This window comes from Salvelinus alpinus, chromosome 31 (assembly GCF_045679555.1).
Source record: "Salvelinus alpinus chromosome 31, SLU_Salpinus.1, whole genome shotgun sequence".
Lineage (NCBI taxonomy): Eukaryota > Metazoa > Chordata > Actinopteri > Salmoniformes > Salmonidae > Salvelinus > Salvelinus alpinus.
In genome coordinates this window covers 8134154-8156787 of record NC_092116.1, presented here as the reverse complement: position 1 = coordinate 8156787, position 22634 = coordinate 8134154, and the positions used below count along the sequence as shown (strand labels likewise).

Here is a 22634-nt window from a genome sequence, read left to right as displayed (position 1 = left end):
TACTGTCTTGGCGAGGGAGGCAGAGCAAATCCTGTAGGCCCTGGAACAAGTTTGATTACATTGGAAGCTGACAGTCTACCTTGACTTCGTTGTAGTGACGGTGACCATTCTATATTACCATCTTTAGACTTCCATGTCCTCTCTTCTCTGGATGATGGTTGTCGCATGCTCTCTCTCTCATCTGATGGAGGGGATGGTATGGCGGAGTCCTCTGTGAATTTTTCTTTGGTGAAGAGGATTCAATCTGGATCATCTGTTGTCCTCATCTCTGAAACCTCTTCTTCTATTTGACTGTCACAGTCCAGAATTTGTGTTAAGGCTTCATTGACTGAAAATCTTTTGGAGCTCATTGTTGACTGTCAGAGATCTGCTGCTCTCGCACTGAGAAGGAGAAGCTTTGGAAACTAATTTTCACCCAAACACAATCATAAAAGTGCAACCAGGACCAGTCAAAGCAAAATACATCAAAGACACTTGTTGATTTTGGACCCGTGCAACCTCCGGGTCAAAATGACCCACAACATCATGTTTGTATACAGAATATGCACAGACATTCCACAGCATATCAGTGTCCACATTTTGAAGTTAGGTTCATGACCCTAAATGAGGAAAAGGTATTTCATTTCATGGAAAAAAAGACAGGTTAACTAGTATTTTAGGCAATTCAAAAGTGGAAATGGGTCAAACAGTCCCGCATCATTAAGACACATTTCCGTTGAGTGTATTCAGTTGTACAACTGACTAGTTATCCCCTTTCCCTTGCCTCCTGTGTGGGAAGTTGAACACAACAGTTCATTCAGTGCAGCCCTCTCATTATCCCTTCCTATTGCCGAAAGAAAATTAGTAGGGCTGTGATCTACATTATGGGAGGAGCATCCTAGCAATATGCTATGCTGTATTTGATTCAACCGGGATCATGGAAAATTAAGGTTACTCTCTACGTTAGCTTGTTACTTCAGCCTAGCCGTTCGTAACATTTACCGTTTAACAATTTGTAATTATGACCTTCATGTTATCGCTTTGGTATTCACAACGACATCAGCTTTGTTTACCGTCGCGACAGTGAAAACATTGAGCTGACTACCACGTTTCTCGTCACTACAAGGTGAGTTGGCGCAATATGAGTCTGGCCTCTTCAGCGGCTTGATACGGAAAGCGGGAATTAATTAGTACAATTGTTTCAGTTTATTGTAGCGGTCAATTGTTTGTGAGTATAATCGTGTGAATTGGTTTTCGTCATTGTCGGTCTTGCCGTTAGGTGATGCTACAGACAAAGCAGCTCTTGTTCGCCTGGCTTCTGGGATTTATAAATGGGCCCCTTTTTGTAGTGTTGCTAGAATAATGTTACAATACTGCTACAACTGTCAAATGGGTTGTTTAGTGAAATTAGATTATTGGTATTTAATATGCTGAAGGGAAATATACATCACATTCCCCGACATCTTTAGGCCGAGAACAAGTAACGTTACTCAAGTTTGCTCGTAATGCATATGCCAACGGAGGCATGCTGTAATTCACAGAAGTCTACGTCAAATCCTAAACTGTATTTTCAATTAACTAGATGTATTTAATTCTATTGAAATTGCATATCTGTTGAAGAATGGCGCGACAGGTGCATTACGGCATGCTCTCAACATTCAGCCAGTCAGCCTTTACGAGCGGAGTCTTTCACATCATGCGCCATGACGGAGTGTTTGTTCAGTCAGTGCTTGGAAATCATCACCAAACGACACGCATTTTCGAATATTCATAATGGGAATTTCTGTAAACCGACATGCTTGCTTTCTGGACACCACATGGCCAAGATTGACGCAGTCGAGAATTACTCGTAATCCCTGATAAGAGATTCAGTGATAAACTGCGCGGCCTTTAGGCTATCTCTTCTGGAAATTCTGTGTGATCGATCAGACGGGTTTCTTTTCTGTACTGGTGTCTGCCATATGATTTGGAAGTGAAAATCAACAGTTCTACTGAGAAGGGCTCTTTAGGCTCTTTAATTATTTGTTACTTTTATTTATTTATTTTCTTAACTACATTGTTGTTTAAGGGCTTGTAAGTAAGCATTTCACTGTAATGTCTACCTACACCTGTTGTATTTGGCGCATGTGACGCATTCAATTTGATTTGATAGGCTATATTTACATCTAGGTTCTTTAAAATGTTTCCCTGTGTAGACTAAGTAAATAATCAAATGAGCTATTTGAGTAAATCGATTTTTTTTTTTAAAAATCACAATGAAAAGGATTTGAGAAAATTCCACCTTTTTATTATATTAGATATGAAAACAATGACAGAATAGATAAATCCTAATCTTTCTGTTTTGGTTATGACAGTAACAACTAGGCCAGTTGGTGTTCAGAGACACTGATAAGTCAGGGAGCTGCTCCACTTCCAATCTGGTTTACACGTTTGTTTGTTTGTGTGTGTGTGTGTGTGTGTGTGTGTGTGTGTGTGTGTGTGTGTGTGTGTGTGTGTGTGTGTGTGTGTGTGTGTGTGTGTGTGTGTGTGTGAGTGAGATGGAGAGAAGAAAGAGCAAGAGAGTATGTGTGTTGCCCATGAAAGTAATTACACAGTGCTATGACACATCTATGGCTTGGAAAGACTGGTAAAGATCTCTTTGTAGTCCTGCTGTTCAAGCAAGCCCATGTCACCAATAAATGCCGCTTTAATCTGATGGACAGCTATTCTGTATGCAAGACGGCCCATTCGGAGTCATGGAATTAAAAACCTAAAATGAATGTCATTTATCCTACTGTACCGTTAATAGGCTACTGTCTGTGTGAACTAGTCTGCTAGTGTGACTTCTAGTCTAGAGGAACAGCAAGGTGCTGAATTGGTGTCTGTGGCTAGTTTAGGGCAGTAACCGAACGTTCCCAGAAACAGCCCAGAATCACCGCTACAAACACATTACTTACTCATTCAGGAGACAAAGGGGGTCCTGTTCATGAGGATCCTGAGTGCTGTGCTTCCTTCATCACCAAGCAGCAGCATATTTACACCCCCACTCTGGTGGCTCTGAGCCCTGTTTCTCAAAAGCTTCTTAAAGGAAAACTCCACCCAAAAACTATATTTTGGTATTTGTTTAATTAGTCCATTGTTGATATAGTCCCAAAATATTTTGCATGTTAGCAATCCGGTTTTCAAGATGTGTAGCTTTACAAATACAGAAATACAGCTGGTATGATGCAAAACGCAGCATCATATGATGCAAAATGCGTCATACTGACAGAGCAATGGGACACGGACATCCCGCCTCCTCTTGGGTCTTCCGGTCGCTGCCGGCTGCGACACAGACTGGGATCGAACCCAGATCTGTAGTGACTCCTTAGACCTCTGCGCCACTATAGAGGCCCAATGAATCGAAGTTTAATGCTAGTATTATTTTCTCCTTCATGGCATGAGGAGTGGTGGCTTATAAACCGAATAGAATTTATGCGATAAGCTCGATTGGCTTTTTTCTCTCGTTGATACGTTTCACACCTTCCCAATCCAGACCCAAACACACATTTGCGTTACACACACATGGTGACTTCAGTAACATAACTTGGGATGTGAGGGATATATTGGTCTTCTCTATTCGCTGTAGAAATTTGTAAAGGAATGATGTTGGGAAACGAGAATCTCAACCTACAGCGATTTGGCATAAATAGAAGCAGGCACCAACAGCTTGAGGAAAAGTGTAAAACACAAATGTCAAAGCTTAATTACAATATTAGTGGGAATATGTCCATAGAAACAAGAGCAAGGAATATAATTGGATAAATTAGAAAAAAGACTAGAGATGCAGACAGATCTGTTTCTAAAATCAATATGGACAGCGGCCAGTGCTGAAAGTTGAGTAGGAACGTTATACTAACAAGAGGGCTTTGTTGGAGCACTAAGAAATAAGAGGTATGCTTACCTGTTTGGCAGACGCAATTATGTTTATCCATATATTGGTCGGTATAGCTATTTCCTCCAATACTGTCACCATGCACTCCTTAAATAGGCCACCTACCTCCTTTCTGCGTCGGACTCGGGCCTCATGTCTGGGGTGGAAAATGTACTTCTGAAAGTACCATGCTTAGATTCATAATTGCATCTCAGAATGAATTCCTTGCAAACAGTGAGAGTTTTGTCGCAAACAAGACACACTGGTTTGGCATTGGAGAAATGTGCTAAGATGAATATAGGTAGACCTATTAATAGAGACATTGGTGATTTTACCACTGTAATCAGATCTAAATGATTATTGTCATTGAATTGATTATCCCACTAACCCCGTGTTAAATGTGTAGTGTTATGAATTGGGCAGCGAGGTGATTTGCTAAAAGTCTAATTATGTTCTGGCCCGCCGACTAGCTACAAGCTCAGGAACACATTTGCTGAAGGCTTAACCTAGTTACCAACCCCCCTTGTATATTGAAGCAATAAGGCCCGAGCAGGTGTGGTATATTAGGCCAATATACCACAGCTAAGGGCTGGTCTTGTGCAAGACGCAATGCGGAGTGTGGACCACAGCCCTTAGCCGTAGTATATTGGCGATCTATCACAAAACCCCAGGGTGCCTTATTGCTATTTTAAACTGGTTACGAACGTAATTAGAAGAATAAAAATAACAGTTTTGTCAAACCCGTCGTATATGGTCTGATATACCACGGCTGTCAGCCAATCAGCATTCAGAGCTGAATTAGGATAGAAATGGATTTTAAAAGGCCTTCCAGTGTTTTTTGCTCTACATGACTGCACTTTAGAGTGTGTGTCATCCTGCAGCACAGCATTTTGGGGGAAGTTGAGGACCGTTCCAATATTTGCTATGCACCCAAGAGGGAAGAGATTGGGCCATCCTAGAAATGTTTTAAAGGAATATAATATATACAACATAGCTGACACTTTTATCCAAAGCGACTTAGTCATGCGCGCATACATTTGTACGTATGGGTGGTCCCGGGAATAGAACCCATTATCCTGGCGTTGCAATGCTCTACCAAGATGCATGACAAGGTTGTAAATACTTTGTGAAGCCTCAATTTAATGATTTATAAAGCCTTTATTAAGCGGTGCTTATGTCACCCTTTATAAAACACAGGTTTATGTCACATTTGACATAAGTGGGTTTCAACAATGAAACCACTAATGTGCTCATGGCAAAGTGCTATAAATTGGAAGGGAAACAGAAGAAGGGGTGGAAAAGCAGATGAAAAGGAGGGAAAGGAAATCAGGAAGAAATAAGCTAAAAACCTACTTGGCTTGTGAGATGTATTATTTTGATATAGTGTGAAAACATTAGTAGACCGTTATTGCTTTGTTATTATTATTTTTCTTACTGTTCAAGTGTTGAACTTGAACCTGCGATGGGGAAAAATGCTGAGAACATTGTCCAAGCCTCAGAACGCATATCATAAGGTTATATAGCCTTCAAGTACCAGTCCTCCTTACTTACACATTCTTTGCATTAAGTCATAATGCATTTATAATCCCTAACATCACCTGGCATGTGTCACGTTCCTGACCTTATTTCCCTTGTTTTGTATTTATTTAGTATGGTCAGGGCGTGAGTTGGGGTGGGCAGTCTATGTTATTTGTTTCTATGTTTAGGTTTATTCTTTTGGCCTAATATGGTTCTCAATCAGAGACAGGTGTTTGTCATTGTCTCTGATTGGGAGCCATATTAAGGTAGGCTGTTTTCACTGGTTGTTTGTGGGTGATTGTTGCCGTGTCTGTGTTTGTTCGCCACACGGTACTCTTTTTCGTTTCGTTCGTTCCTGTTCGTGCGTTCATGTTTTATGTTCTCAAGTTCAGGTCTGTTCACGTCGTTTTGTTATTTTGTATTTTGTCAGTGTTCTGTTTAGTTGGATAAATCATTAAAATTCAACATCATGAACATTCACCACGCTGCGCCTTGGTCCTCCTCTCTTCCACATAAAGACGAGCGTTACAGCATGTGATTGTGTGCTGATAAGTCAGCTAGATAGCTGGCTGATTCTGTGTTGTTCATTTTCCTCCCAAAACCTGTTTGACAGCAGCCAATGCCAAGTTATGTGAATGTGGGAGTAACATTTTGGTGTTCTTTTTGACAGATTCCATTAAATGTTCCCAAGGCCTGTTATCACATGACTACTGGCCACAGTGAAACCTTCCCCTAGTGTGACCTTGCCTGTCTATGACCTGTGATTTGTCTTGAAAGAAATGACAAGTCGCCTGAAACACTGAAAGGACAACTTTACTGAAATGACTCTTTCATGCCTGTCACGTTCTGACCTTAGTTCCTTTGTTTTGTCTTTTGTTTTAGTTGGTCAGGGCGTGAGTTGGGTGGGTAATCTATGTTTTCTATTTCTGTGTTGGTTTTCTGTGTTTGGCCTGATATGGTTCTCAATCAGAGGCAGCTGTCAATCGTTGTCCCTGATTGGGAACCATATTTAGGTAGCCTGTTTTCTGTTGGGTTTTGTGGGTGGTTGTTTTCAGTCTTTGTGTGTCTGCACCAGATAGAACTGTTTCGGTTTTCACTTTGTTGTTTTTGTATTTTGAGTTGTTCACTTCATTAAATAAGATGAACAATTACCACGCTGCGCATTGGTCCTCTGATCCTTCAAACTTCTCCTCCTCAGTCGAGGAGGAAGACGACAGCCGTTACAATGCCACAGAATCAGGTTGCCCTGTTCTATTTTTTTTCAGCGCCCTCGGTATATAGGTGTTTTCTAATGTCTCTTTCAGGAATTGAAATATTAGTCTGTAATAAACTCTATTTCTTTTTTTTTACATATTCCCCAATCCATCAATTCTTAGCCTCGAGTCTGTGAAAATAAGTACACAAGAATCCTGTCTCCAAGTTTCTGCTTAATCAGCTGATTAAATTGTCATGGGGCAGTGATTGTGTACGTGCTATTCTCTTGATCGTCTAAAGCTCCCCTTCTCTCTGGGTGATGATGTTGAGCAGGTCTCTCTCTCTCTCGCTCCTTCATAAGGTAGCGTTGTCCATGGTTTACCCAGTTTCATCAGTTCTGCTTGACTGCTTGTCGTGTAGTTAGTTATGTTGAAATGACTTTGACCAGACAGATTCACAGCATAGCCAAGCTATAGGCCTACCTCCGGTCTATCACTAGAGGACTGGGTGATCTCGGTCTCCGAGGCCGACGTGAGTAAGGTCTTGAATCAGGTCGACACTCACAAGGCTGCGGGCCGGACGGTATTCCAGGGCGCTTTCTCAGAGCATGCGCAGATCAGTTGGCAGGCATATTCACTGTAATTACACATGTAGTCCCCACATGTCTTAAAATGGCTACCATCATTCCTGTTCCCAAGAACTGTAAGGCTTCATGCCACAATGACTACCGCCCTGTTGTACTCGCATCATTCATCATGAAGTGCTTTGAAAGACTGGTTATGGGACACATCAACTCCATCATCCCAGACACCCTAGACCCACCCACCTAGATAAGAGGAATACCAATGTAAGAGTCCTGTTCATTGATTACAGCTAAGCGTTCAACAGCATTGTCCTCCTAGCTTGTCACCAAGCTTAGGACCCGGTGACTGAACACTTTTTATGTCACTGTACTTGTGCACTTGACATTAAAAACTTGAAACTACTACAGTGCCTAGTGGAAGTCTACACACCCCTTGCATACGGAACGCCGTTTTGGTCTTTACGTGTCAAATAACACTATTTGACGCGTTAAATAAACTGGTTGACCAATCAGGATCTGAATATGACGTCACATAATAATATAACACGTTCATACATTTTTTTCATAGTGTAATCAATGTGTAATAACTATCGCTCGTATTTCATATGCACAGCGATCCCCCCCGAAACGTTTGCTATGAAGCTGGTAAAGTTTTGGCACCTGCCGCTGCCGAAGAAGCGCAGACACTTCCCCAAGCTCTGGACAGTGCTGGTCATAAAAAAAAGCTAGCTAGCTGATGGATACAAACCAGTGTTCTTCCCCAATATCATAGCAAAACGACAATCTAGTTCAGTAGCTACATCTTAAATACCCCTAATTTATAAGACAGTTCTTATTTGATTGATGGTGGTCAGATCCACCTATGTGAAGCTAGCTACAATAAGGATTAGCCACAGTAGTGGAATTTGCGGTTTGCATTCAAAATAAAAGTCTGTCATTGACAGTGATGCAAATGAATACAAATAGTGGAATTATGTCATAATTGAATATATCATGCAAAACGAGGTTGGAATGTCATAGAAATTCAACTAAATTAATCACACTGGATATAATAGATTTTAGAATTGCATTGGGGGTGTACTTATTTCACTGTACAGCCTTACCTATAGATTGTGGATCAATGACATGGGGTATCAGTCTACTCCGTGACAGCCAGAGAACATTAACGTTGTAGCTGTTATTGCGGGACTCTGAGACCACTGAATTGAGCCACATTTATTGTACCAGTCAACCTACTATGTGTATTGAACACTATTCCAGAGGAAAAACAATACTGCGTGGATGTTTTGGAGTCTGAGAACTCTGAACTCTGAGGAAGACATGGGGGGGGGGGGCACTGAGTAGACTGATACCCCATTTAATTGATCCCCAATCCTTAGGTAAGGCTGTACAGTGCAATATGATTGTCAGTACGTGCAATAGGCTGACGGGAGGTGATTTCCCTCAGGCAAAGTCCCTGATAAGAGCTACCATGGTAATATTTGCGGAAACCTTTCACAGTTGTGTTCAGTGGGTGTCACCGAGTAGACTGATTCCCCATTTCATTGCTCCACATTACAACATTATCTAGTCTAAATATGGCATGATTCCACCAATTTGTAACCTTCTGTGTCACTTTCAAAGAAGGACCTTATAGCTTGAAGGCCAACCGCAAATTCCACTATTGTGGCTAATCCTTATTGTAATCCTTAAGAGTGTTCTAATTTACACAATTTAATTTAAAAGGCAGAAAAATGTGAAGACTGTGCAAGTATGGAACTGGGTCTTTGCGTGTCAAAAATAATGCATCAAATAGTGTTATTTGAAGTGTATCAAATAAGCTTTTAATTTCACACGTCAAGAAGAGGACTGGCCACCCCTCATAGCCTGGTTCCTCTCTAGGTTTCTTCCTAGGTTCTGGCCTTTCTAGGGAGTTTTTCCTAGCCACGGTGCTTCTACACATGCATTGTTTGCTGTTTGGGGTTTTAGGCTGGGTTTCTGTACAGCACTTTGTGACATCAGCTGATGTAAGAAGGGCTTTATAAATATATTTGATTGATTGATTGATGCCTGTATCCTTGTAGTGACTGGGTGTATTAATACACCATCCAAAGTGTAATAACTTCACCATGTTCAATGGGATAGTCAATGTCTGCTTTTTTTATTTTACCCATCTACCAATAGGTGCTCTTTCTTGTGGGCGTTGGAAAACCTCCCTGATCTTTGTGGTTGAAAATGTGTTAGAAATTGAGTGCTCGACTGAGTGACCTTACAGTGCTGTTGAAAAGTTTTTGCGCCCTTTCTAATTTTCTCTACTTTTGCTTATTTTTTATACTGAATGTTATCAGATCTTCAACGAAAACCTAATATTAGATAAAGGGAACTTGAGTGAACAAATAACACAACGATTACATACTTTTTTCCTTTATTTCATAAGCAAAGTTATGCCACACCCAATGCCCCTGTGTGAAATGCCCCTTACACTCAATAACTGGTTGAGCCACCTTTAGCCAACCGCTTCCTGTAGTTGTTGCTCAGTCTCTCACGTCACTGTGAATTTTGGCCCACTCATCCATGCAGAACTGCTTTAACTCAGCAACATTTGTGGGTTTTCTGTCACGACTTCAACCGAGGCAGGCTCTCCTTCCCGTTCGGGTGGCGCTCGGCGGCCGTCGTCACCGGCCTACTAGCTGCCACTGACTCTTTTTCCTCCCCCTCCTTATGTGTTTATTTGTTACACCTGTGTTTAGGTGATTGTTAATTAGTGTGGCTTTATTAGTCAGCCAGCCCGTACGCTTCCTTGTGCGGGATTGTTCATTTGTACTTTTGGATTCGGGAGTGGATGTATGTATTGTGTTTTGGGTTGTGACGGGTGTTTTGTCTTCCGTGTAGTCGTTGTGCCACACGGGACTGTTTGTCGGTTTTCTATTTGTTATTTTGTTTCATTATAGTGTTCAGTTCGATGCTAATAAATTATGGACACTAACCACTCCGCGTATTGGTCCGATCCTTCTCGCCTCTCCTCGTCCGAGGAGGAGGAATTAGAAAGCCGTGACAGAAACACCCACCACCAAAGGACCAAGCGGAGTGGAGAAGGGCGGCAACAGCAGCGGAAAAAAACCCAAGACTCCTGGACTTGGGAAGAGATTCTGGACGGCAAAGGACCCTGGGCTCAGCCAGGGGAATATCGCCGTCCCAAGGCGGAGTTGGAGGCAGCGAAGGCAGAGAGGCGCTGGTATGAGGAGGCAGCGCGGCGACGCGGTTGGGAGCCCGAGAGTCAGACCCAAACATTTCTTGGGGGGGGCACACGCGGAGTGTGGCAAAGCCGGGTAGGATACCTGAGCCAACTCCCCGTGCTTACCGTGGAGTGAGAGGGCGTCGTACTGGTCAGACACCGTGTTATGCGGTAAAGCGCACGGTGTCCCCAGTACGCGTGCTTAGCCCAGTGTGGGCTATTCCACCTCGCCGCACTGGTAGGGCTAGGTTGGGCATCGAGCCGGGTGCCATGAAGCCGGCCCAACATATCTGGCCTCCAGTATGTCTCCTCGGGCCGGCGTACATGGCACCAGCCTTACAGATGGTGTCCCCGGTTCGCCAGCATAGCCCAGTGCGGGCTATTCCACCTCGCCGCACTGGCAGGGCTACGGGGACCATTCAACCTGGTAGGGTTGGGGAGGCTCGGTGCTCAAGAGCGCGTGTCCTCCTTCACGGTCCGGTATACCCGGTGCCACCTCCACGTACCAGTCCTCCGGTGGCAGCCCCCCGCACCAGGCTGTCTCTCCGGGTTCTCTCTCCAGCTGCTCCCACCTGTCCAGCGCTGTCAGAGCCTTCCTCCTCTCCAGCGCAGCCTGAGTCTGAACTGCCTGCCTGCCCAGCGCTGTCTGAACTGTCTGCCTGCCCAGCGCTGTCCGTCCAGCCAGGACCAGCCAGAGCCGTCCAGCCAGGACCAGCCAGAGCCGTCCAGCCAGGACCAGCCAGAGCCGTCCAGCCAGGACCAGCCAGAGCCGTCCAGCCAGGACCAGCCAGAGCCTTCCGCCAGCCAGGACCAGCCAGAGCCTTCCGCCAGACAGGATCAGCCAGAGCCTTCCGCCAGACAGGATCAGCCAGAGCCTTCCGCCAGACAGGATCAGCCAGAGCCTTCCGCCAGACAGGATCAGCCAGAGCCTTCCGCCAGACAGGATCAGCCAGAGCCTTCCGCCAGACAGGATCCGCCAGAGCCTTCCGCCAGACAGGATCCGCCAGAGCCAGCCAGCCAGGATCCGCCAGAGCCAGCCAGGATCCGCCCCTCAGTCCGGTGCTGCCCCTCAGTCCGGAGCTGCCCCTCAGTCCGGTGCTGCCCTTTGGTATAGTGGGATTGACATGGAGGGTGGCCATTGGCAGGAGGCCACGGAAGCGGGGTTTGACTATGGTGGGGTGGGGACCACGACCAGCGCCAGAGCCGCCACCGTGGACAGACGCCCACCCAGACCCTCCCCTAGAGTTTATGCTGGTGCGCCCGGAGTTCGCACCTTAAGGGGGGGGTTATGTCACGTTCCTGACCTGTTTTCCTTTTTCTTGTATTTATTTAGTTGGTCAGGGCGTGAGTTGGGTGGGTTTGTCTATGTGGTATTTTCTATGTTGGGATGTTTGTGTCCGGCCGGGTATGATTCTCAATCAGAGACAGCTGTCAATCGTTGTCCCTGATTGAGAATCATACTTAGGCAGCCTGGGTTTCACTTGTGTTTTGTGGGTGTTTGTGTTCCTGTGTCAGCGTTTGGGCCACACAGGACTGTTTCGGGTTAGTCACGTTTGCTGGTTTTTGTATTTTGAAGTGTTTTGTTGTTTTTGCATTAAATATGAACACTTACCACTCTGCATCTTGGTCCGATCCATGCTCCTCCTCGTCTGAGGAGGAGAACGACTACGACAGCCGTTACATTTTCAAGCATGAACTGCTCGGTTCAAGTCCTGCCACACCATCTCAATTGGGATTAGGAGTGGACTTTGACTATGCCATTCCAAAACTTAAAATGTGTTGCTTTTTAACAATTTTCACGTGGACTTGATTGTGTGTTTTTTTTTAAACATTGTCTTGCTGCGATTCAGCTTCAGCTCACAGACGGATGGCCTGACATTGTCCTGTAGAATTCTCTGATACAGAGCAGAATTTATGGTTCCTTTTATTGAAGCAAGTCATCCAGGACCTGAGGCAGCAAAGCATCCCCTAACCATCACATTACCTCCACTATGCTTGACCGTTGGTGTGAGGTTCTTACTGTGGGAATGCAGTGTTTGGGTTTTCACCAGACATAATGGGACCCATGTCTTCCAAAAGGTTGACTCAAGTTTGCCAAAAAGCACCTGGATGATCATCAAGACTCTTGGAAGAGTGTTCTATGGACACGTGTGTCAAAAGTATAACAATTGTCTGCAAATCTTGGCGCTACCCACCCCACCATTTGGAAGAGGAGATATGGGAATGAAGCAGCGACTTGCTGGCATTCCACCACCATGGCAAAGACCCCACTACCGCAAGCGACCGAAGGATCTGAAGTCACTGGTTGAGTACACGAGACTGGAGACTTACCTGGAGAGCGTTGCCTACACTTTCAAGTTGCAGTTGTGAATGCTCCAAAATCCACCTGAGAAAAATGAGTGCCTAGCCTAGTTGGACACTTCTTTGTGACACTTATCAATTTCAACCCTTTCAATGACTCTCAAATCCTTATTAGACCAGAACACACAGCACATTCTTGGACGATTTGTTTGTGAACTTGTTTTTATGGTGCTGTTTATTGGTTATTTGAAATAAATGTTTTAGGTTGACTTACTTTTGCCCCATTTTTTGTATTTTGCGAATCTTATTTGTTAATAAATAAATGTTTTATAGTGAATGGTTGGTGTTAATGGATGGTGTAAACACTAGATAAAATTAAAATACAATCTTTAAAATTAAAATACAATGTAAAAACGATATAAATATAGTATAGTTTGTTTTTAGCCTTTAGTCTTTATATAACCATATGAATGAATTTATATACAATATTCTGCACATATGAATGAATTTATATAGCCCAGGGGTTCCCAGACCTTTTCACTCAGGCTCCCCCCTCTTCTAGCACTGGGGAACATCCCATGGCCCTCCCCTGCGTGCGCAACATCTATTTCTATGAGCACAATTATTCTTCATGACACAAACTGTTCACACCCCTCTTCTTGGTAGAAAGAATTTTGTTGGTTTTAAAGCGTATTTCCTGCAATTCTACACATTTTGTCATCACGGGGTGCAAAGAAAATGTTGCCGTTTTTTAAAGCACATGTTCATGCACTTCTATTCACTTTGCCATGTCTAATGTGTATTCATGTGATATTTGAGTGAGTAATAAATTACAACAATATCTATAGGCTAAAAAACCTACACAAAAAAAACTAAACTTAATGGTTGCTAACGGTTGCTAGTTGATCTGGACATCTCTTAAAAAAAAAAATGTTTTACCCTTTTTTCTCCCCAATTTCGTGGTATATAATTGGTAGTAGTTACAGTCTTGTCTCACCACTGCAACTCCCGTACGGACTCGGGAGAGGCGAAGGTCGAGAGCCGTGCGTCCTATGAAACAACCCAACCAAGCCGCACTGCTTCTTGACACAATGCCCATCCAACCAGGAAGCCAGCCGCACCAATGTGTCGGAGGAAACACCGTACACCTGGCGACCGTGTCAGCGTGCACTGCGCCTGGCCCGCCACAGGAGTCGCTAGTGCGCAATGAGACAAGGATATCCCTGCCGGGCCAAACCCTCCCCTAACCCGGACAACGCTGGGACAATTGTGCGCCGCCCCATGGGTCTCCCGGTCGCTACCGGCTGCGACAGAGCCTGGACTCGAACCCAGAAACTCTGGTGGCACAGCTAGCACTGCAATGCAGTGCCTTAGACCACTGCACCACCCGGGTGGCTGATCTGGACATTTCTGACAAGTTATAAATAGCTCTCTAAGGTATGCAATGACTAACATGACGAGGAACTGATGAAGCCTTGTATATTTTACTATTACAACTTTCAAAACAAAGTTTAAAGCGCGGCAGGGAAGTGCGGCAAATTGCATCCAATATGCGGAGTAGAGTGTTGGAGGCTATTTTATAAATGACATCGCGGAAGTCAAGGATCGGTAGGATAGTCAGTTTTACGAGGGTATGTTTGGCAGCATGAGTGAAGGATGCTTGAGAAACAGATGCCTCACAAGTCCTCAACTGGCAGCTTCCTTAAATAGTACCCGCAAAACACCAGTCTCAATGTCAACAGTGAAGAGGCGACTCCGGGATGCTGGCCTTCTAGGCAGAGTTCCTCTGTCTAGTATCTGTGTTCTTTTGCCCATCTTCATCTTTTCTTTTGATTGGCCAGTCTGAGATATGGCTTTTTCTTGGTAACTCTGCATAGAAGGCCAGCATCCTGGTGTCGCATCTTCACTGTTGACGTTGAGACTGGTGTTTTGCGGGTACTATTTAATGAAGCTGCCAGTTGAGGACTTGTGAGGCGTCTGTTTCTGAAACTAGACACCAATGTACTTGTCTTCTTGCTCAGTTGTGCACCGGGGCCTCCCACTCCTCTTTCTATTCTGGTTAGAGCCAGTTTGCGCTGTTATATGAAGGGAGTAGTACACAGCATTGTACGAGATCTTCAGTTTCTTGGTAATTCCTCGCATGGAATAGCCTTAATTTCTCAGAACAAGAATAGACTGACGAGTTTCAGAAGAAAGTTATTTGTTTCTGGCCATTTTGAGCCTGTAATCGAACCCACAAATGCTGATGCTCCAGATACTCAACTAATCTAAAGAAGGCCAGTTTTATTGCTTCTGTAAATCAGCACAACAGTTTTCAGCTGTGCTAACATAATTTCAAAAGGATTTTCTAATGATCAATTAGCCTTTTAAAATGATAAACTTGGATTAGCTAACACAACATGCCATTGGAACACAGGAGTGATGGTTGCTGATAATGGGCCTCTACACCTATGTAGATATTCCATAAAAAAAACTGCCGTTTCCAGCTACAATAGTAATTTACAACATTAACAATGTCTACACTGTATTTCTGATACATTTTATGTTATTTTAATGGAAGAAGAATGTGCTTTTCTTTACAAAAATCGTGTAAATACAATATTTATAGCCGTACATGTTTTAATGAAACGTAGTAAGCATAACATTGTTTCACATTCTTTAACAGACTAATAAACACAATCACGCCTATAGACTACACCTCGCTTCAGTTTCCCCGGCACTTCACAGCTTCCCTGGGGAAACTCAATGTATTGTAGCCTCATGCGGAGAAAAGAGTAGCGGAGGAAGGTTAGCTTCTGTTGCAGTGTTCTTGGTAAAATATTAGCCGTTGCGGTGGTGCTTCAAGAGCTTCACTAGCGACTGTTTATAATGCTTCTGTGACTTTCATGCATTGGTGAGCACTTCAAAGGAAATGGAGTGTATGAATCAGACATCACACCAATAGAAAGCTCGGCTTTTAACTCAGCCTTAGTGTGAACATGCTGGAAAGTGGTTGGTTCTTGGTGAAAGCATGCCTCCTGGCAGAAATGTTGCTCTCTGTGAAATGAAATGTAACAAAGCAAAGAGCGGAAGGGTTGTTTGCATGAATGCCTTGGTTGTTCTCACCCACTCACATTCTGGATTGAAATATCACTCTCCAACTTAAACTCTTTATTAATATTCTCCTGGTAGGCCACAGGTGTGTGTGCATGTTAGAGCTGGGCGATATGACCAAAAATACCTATCGTGATAAATTGCCTGAATTGATACAATAACGATAAATTGAACGATAAGTTTGTAACATTAATGTGCTCTGCAGATTTTTTTGAAATGATCCTTTAAACTACTACTAGTGTGATAGTTGAATGGGTGTAACAATCACTCATATTAGCAAACTTATTTAATTTCCTACATCACATTTCTCTAGTATAGGCTACTTATCGTAATGAATGATATCATCAGAATGCTTGAGATAAGTGATCGGTATGGTCGGTTTATCTTCCCAGCTCTGGTGTGTGTGTGTGCAGGCAGTGCTTGTTTGTGGAGACGGGTTGTTGTTGATGACTGAGGTCAGCTATGTCTAAGAGGGAAACAAAGCACGTCTGAAATGCGACCCAGGCTTTGTTCACTAGTGACCAAGCCCAGGAAATATTTGGCGTGTGTGGTGTGGGTTACAAACACACTTTTCATCAATGATGAGACCCAAAACCCAAGAGCTTTCTGTCAAATGACTGCCCTTTTAAAATGTCAATCCTACCTCAACAACTGGGATTTGTTAAAAAATAATGGATTTTTAATGGATTTCTGCATTGAAAAGCATGTATCTGTTTGACGCTCACAGATATGGTTTCTCCCAGTCAGCACAGGTAGGGACTTGCCAACCCATCCCCTCACACCCATCCTGCCACTGTTCCACACAGACTAGTCAAAACAAGTTGGGTAGCCATGTTTTGCTCCCACAACAGAGCTCAATGGCAGACTCAGATGATACATTTCAATTGACGGGATTGTCAATGGGGTACACCTTTAAAATAGAGCTACGTTCTTCGTACGGCGGAAGCAGTAGGACCTAAACTTTTGGATAGATTTTTGTAAACTACGCAGCTGTGCTACCTGGGCAATTTCTATTTGTGTCGGGTCGTAGTGTGGAGCCTATCAGTTTGTGTGTGTACAGAACCAAGTGTGTACATAGGGAGTGGACTCTTGCTTAATCTACAGCTTTATAGAACTGACTGTTCCTATTGAAATCAATAGAGTGTGAAGTTGTTGAACTGGGAGAGGGGTCGGGTCTCTCTCTATCCAGCTAACAGCCTCACAGTGCAGGCTACTATCAAGTGGCTCTTGGACTAGGCTTGGGCCGTATACCGGGGTATTTGGAAAAAGCCACGGGAAGCTTTTTCAATAACGTCAGTACCGTCAACTATTTCTTTGAAGTTTTTCAATAAATTTGAATATTTGTAGCTACTTTAAGTTACCACCCGCAGTCAACTTGTGTAATACGCTAGGAGGTGAAGCAGATTGCGTTCTTCATTTCACGTGTTACATTATTTGACATTATGAAGCTTACCGTAGTTCACCAGAACAGTTGAGCCAGTCTCGTGTTTGTAAATAGCACAGCGGGAGGAAGCGGGAGCTGGCGAGTCCAGCTGTGTCTTCGGTTTAACTTGCTATTGCTAGTTAGCTATAGTGCATTCGTTAAGTATTCAGACTGCTTCACTTTTTCACATTTTGTTATGTTACAGCCTTATTCTAAAATGGATTAAATTGTTTCCCCCCCTCATTAATCGACACACAATACCCAATAATGACAAAGGCAAAAACTGTTTATTTGAGATAAGAAAAAAAAATACAACTAAAATATCACATTTTAATTTAATCCATTTTAGAATAAGGCTGTAACATAACAAAATGTGGGAAAAGTTAAGGGGTCTGAATACTTTCCGAATGCACTGCAAGTAAGTGGCTGAATATACAAGGAGACAGGGCATCATATGTATATATATGTGTGTGTGTGTTTTTAGCTTTTTGCCTTGTTTGAGAAGTCAAAGCGCTTTGGATGAGTGATCTGTACAGCTGTTAACTTGATTTCCTGTGTTGATTCTTTCTCCTCCATTCTCAAGCCCGTCTGCTCCTCCCCCCTATTCCTAGAGCAGAGCAGAGCAGGCCTGTTGTCTTAGCGATTCCACACAGACACAGCATATACACATACTGCTCCAGAACCAGCCCTGTTCTTCCTTCAGACAAGCATGCGTCAAAACATTGTTCATTTGCACAATCTCGCTCGTTCACATTCACTTGTAAATGTCCAAACTCAGCTACTACCTATACTTGTATTTATTTATTTAACCTTTTATTTAACTAGGCAAGTCAGTTAAGAACACATTCTTATTTACAATGACGGCCTAGGAACAGTGGGTTAACTGCCTTGTTCAGGGGCAGAACGACATATTTTTACCTTGTCAGCTCGGGGATTCGATCTAGCAATCTTTCGGTTACTGGCCCAACACTCTAACCACTAGGCTACCTGCCGCCCCCTGTCGTATCATGTTATGAGCTGGATTGCCTAACTTTGTGCTTGTTAGCATATTTAGCTAGCATCCTCTATTGAAATTCTCTATTAGTTTGTGACAATTTTGTTAGCATTCTGTTTATAGATGCCCAATGGGCTTTTTTGCGTCTTTAGAGCCCCTTTTATATACTAAGACTGTAATACCATAAATCCCGGGATGAGAGAAGGCCGGTATCACGATATGAAAATCTGAATACCGCCCAACCCTATCTTGGACATGCTGTTGTGTAGTGGGAATGGCTCCTACTCCTTGCCGCAATGTTCTAGAATGTGGAAAATGAACTGTATTTGTATTCTGTTAATAAAGTGCTTAGAGAGGATAGACAAATCTACACTTGGTCTTCATGTTGACTATGTTCCCCTTTCTTTTGCCCCTAGTTTGAACCGAACCCCATAGCACAGGATGAAGAACCGGACAGACGCCCCGCGTGATAGGTGGGTCGCTGGCACCGCTTCCTCTTGCAGACTATAAGTATCTACTCTCGTTTCTTTCTCGTTTCTACTCTCACTCTCAACCAGAGTCCTATTTTTATATTTTGAGTTGAAGTGAAATGCGCTCCAAGCGAAGCAGTGGTGCTGAAAAGGAACTTTGTCCTGTTTTTAATCAATTTACGTAGTGAATTGATTTAATTTCTGATGTACTTCTATGAAGTTCACTATTGTCGTATTTTATCTCCCTGACTGGTCGCACTTTATTTCACGGTACATAAACTACCTGCTACTTTTTTTAAAGAAATAACATGGTAAATACATATCAAAAACCTAAGAATGACATGCTTGTTTCTGATCGTTTCGTATTTTCCTCCCGTTCCCAGGGGCTGGTTGGTGGGGATCACCTTCTTCATTCTGGGCCTCGGGACACTGCTACCATGGAATTTCTTTATGACCGCCTCCATGGTAAACCCAACCTCATATGTCTTCATAACAACAGGGGCCAGTCACACTAAATCCCTCTCGGACAAAATACTTGACTTGAACATACCAACAACTCAGCTAATCCTCTATGTACAATACACATACAGAACAAATACAAACAACATCTGACTTTCAGAGGCTGCTTTTTAAAAACGACTTTTTCAAGATAATTCCTTAAGAAGCCAATGCTCTACTTTGGCATGATACATAAAGTATTGCTCTTGTTGAACCCGAGCCAAAGTAGATCTGCTCTTCGATAGGTAGCTTTGGGAAACTTTAATACAAACGTTTCCCAAAGCTACAGATCTAGGATCAGATCTACCTTGCCCTAATCCTGACTGTAGCCTTTAGGGTGGTGAATCTGACACTGGACCTGTTGTTATGTAGACCCGGTGTCCACTAAGTATCTGTATGTTGAAGTTAACCCCTTATGGTGTGGTTGGAGGCTCCCTTAACTTCTCTAGGATATGTGGGACGCTAACGTCCCACTTGGCCAAAATCCAGAAAAAATGTAGCGCGCCAAATTCAAATATATTACTATAAAAATCAATCTTTCATGAAATCACACATGAAAGACACCAAATTAAAGCTAGACATGTTGTGAATCCAGCCAACATGTCTGATTTCAAAAAGGATTTACGGGGAAAGCACACCAAACAATTATGTTAGCTCAGAACATAGACACAGAAAAACACAGCCATTTTCCCAGCAAAAGATAGTAGTAACAAAAACCAGAAATAGAGATAAAATTAATCACTAACCTTTGATGATCTTCATCAGATGACACTCATATGACATCATGTTACACAATACATTTATGTTTTGTTCGATAATGTGCATATTTATAACCACAAATCTCAGAAATGCCTCCAAAATATCCGGAGTAATTACAGCGAGCCACGTCAAATAACAGAAATACTCATCATAAACTTTGATGAAAGATACATGTTTTACATATAATTTAAAATTCACTTGTTCTTAATGCAACCGCTGTGTCAGATTTAAAAAAAACTTTACGTAAAAAGCACACCATGCAATAATCTGAGACAGCTCTCAGATTTAACAACATTTCTCCGACATGTTGGAGTCAACACAAATACGAAATTACATCATAAATATTCCCTTACCTTTGATTATCTTCATCAGAATGCAGTGCCAGGAATCTTAGTTCCACAATAAATCGTTGTTCTGTTCGATAATGTCCATTACTTATGTCCAATTAGCTAATTTTGCTAGCATGTGTAGTACACGTGTCCAAACGCTCGCGCAGATGCAGGCAAACGTCGGACGAAAACTTCAAAAAGTTATATTACAAGTCGAATAAACTGGTCAAACTTAGTAGAGAATCAATCTTCAGGATGTTGTTATCATATATATCCAATAACGTTCCAACCGGAGCATTCTTTTCAGTCTCTTTAAGTAATGGAACGCATGGCGATATCATGAGGAATGCGCGTGACCAAGAACTGGCAATCTGCCAGACCACTGACTCAAACACCTCCCATCCGGCCCCACAACACAGCATAAGCTTCATTCCACATTCTACAGACTGTTGACATCTAGTGGAAGGCGTAGGAAGTGCAAACATATCCATATATTACAGGGAATTTAATAGGCGATGACATTAACAACGACCAGTCTCAGAATTCTCACTTCCTGTTTGGATTTTTTCTCAGGTTTTTGCCTGCCATATCAGTTCTGTTATACTCACAGACATCATTCAAACAGTTCTAGAAACTTCAGAGTGTTTTCTATCCAATAGTAATAATAATATGCATATATTAGCATCTGGGACAGAGTAGGAGGCAGTTCACTATGGGCACGCAATTCATCCAAAAGTGAAAATGCTGCCCCCTATATCAAAGAAGTTAAGCTATAGAACATCACATAACTATTCCACTTTGGAGCTGTGTAGTCAACCATGTGAGTGTGTGTGTGTGTGTGTGTGTGTGTGTGTGTGTGTGTGTGTGTGTGTGTGTGTGTGTGTGTGTGTGTGTGTGTGTGTGTGTGTGTGTGTGTGTGTGTGTGTGTGTGTGTGTGTGTGTGTGTGTGTGTGGCCTAGCCTCTAAGGCTAAGCTCGCTCTATGTTCAAATGTCAAACCCCACAACTCGTAGGGTTAGCTCATAGGGTTAGCTTTGATTCTTGGTATACAGTACACGTTTGTAGAATGACTAGACCTATTTGTATAGGAACAAGTGACATGCGACCACTGATGTACCATTACTGTATGTACTTAGCCGATAGCAACTAACAACATATTGATTGTTGATCTAAACTGGGTCATCTCTTGAGTCCTGTGTGGCTCAGTTGATCAGGCATCCTTGTGACGTACCAAAATGTGGATAAAAGTGTTTGCAAAAAGACCATTTTTATCTCTTCTGTCAACAGTATTTCAATAGACGCCTCAACAAGGAAGAATGGAGCAACGGCACGGTGGTGGCCCAGAAAGAGTACTACTTCAACAACTGGATGACTCTGCTGTCCCAGCTCCCCCTGCTGCTCTGCACTCTGCTCAACTCCTTCTTCTATCAGCGGTGAGACAGCACTTCTCCACCAGGTTTACATGTCGTCCAAATGCTAAACAAACACCTTTTTTTTTTACTGCATACTTGGCTGACAATCTAGTGTGTGTGTGTGTGTGTGTGTGTGTGTGTGTGTGTGTGTGTGTGTGTGTGTGTGTGTGTGTGTGTGTGTGTGTGTGTGTGTGTGTGTGTGTGTGAACAACCCTTTTGTGTTGGCCATTTTATTCAACTGCAAATAGGTGCAAAAAAGCCAATATGCTTTGTGATACAGTGGATTAAAGTAAAAATGTGTAATATTGCGTGAATTTGGTGTTACTTGCTACTGTCTAATCCAGTGAGATTGCGAACTAACCTTTTTAAATGTGTGTGTTTGTGCGTAGGATATCGGAGATGGTGCGGATAGCGGGCAGCCTGGTCTTCATCCTCGTCCTCTTCATCCTCACTGCCATCCTGGTCAAGGTCCCTATGGAGGAGGACCGCTTCTTCTCTGTTACCATGGCTACCATCTGGTTCATCAACTGTGAGTAGGACATGGTTGTCTGTGTGTATGTGTGTGTGTGAAAGAGAGAAACCATTTGTCACAAGATGTGTGTGATGGCATTAATATATGCATGAGTAAGGTGTTAACCCTGCCTCTTTCTCTCTCTCTCTCTCCTTGTAGCGTTTGGAGCGGTGTTACAGGGCAGTCTGTTTGGCCTGGTGGGCTTGCTGCCTCAGAGGTACAGCGCTGTGTTTATGAGTGGCCAGGGGCTGGCCGGCACCTTCGCCGCTCTCGCCATGCTGGTTTCCATAGCCAGTGAGTCACCCACACAAACCAATATATCAAATATACAAAGAAATACTTGGAAATAAACACACACAGCTCACATCGGATATGCTCAGTGGCTGACTAGCAAATCATTCAAATGAGGCAAATAGTCAAATGAGTATGGTGTGGCCTTTGCAACTCCACTTGGAATTGACCTCT

At 43.1% G+C, this 22634-nt stretch overlaps 1 protein-coding gene across 4 annotated transcripts in view; it reads left to right on the top strand.

The window, feature by feature from the left end:
* Window positions 1–885: 885 nt before the first annotated feature.
* The window catches only part of LOC139561137 (equilibrative nucleoside transporter 2-like), a 31908-nt gene continuing 10159 nt past the window's right edge, over window positions 886–22634 (top strand). Inside the window, exons 1-6 of one of the 4 annotated variants that reach the window (XM_071378026.1) lie at window positions 886–1105; window positions 18608–18664; window positions 19045–19126; window positions 21534–21679; window positions 22048–22187; window positions 22329–22463. In XM_071378026.1, coding sequence (XP_071234127.1) covers window positions 18633–18664; window positions 19045–19126; window positions 21534–21679; window positions 22048–22187; window positions 22329–22463 — 535 coding nt within the window. In that variant the 5' untranslated portion in view covers window positions 886–1105; window positions 18608–18632. Of the gene's footprint in view, window positions 1106–1128; window positions 1208–16637; window positions 17067–18607; window positions 18665–19044; window positions 19127–21533; window positions 21680–22047; window positions 22188–22328; window positions 22464–22634 lie in introns of those variants that run through there. The other 3 variants (XM_071378028.1, XM_071378027.1, XM_071378029.1) reach the window with 3 other exon arrangements.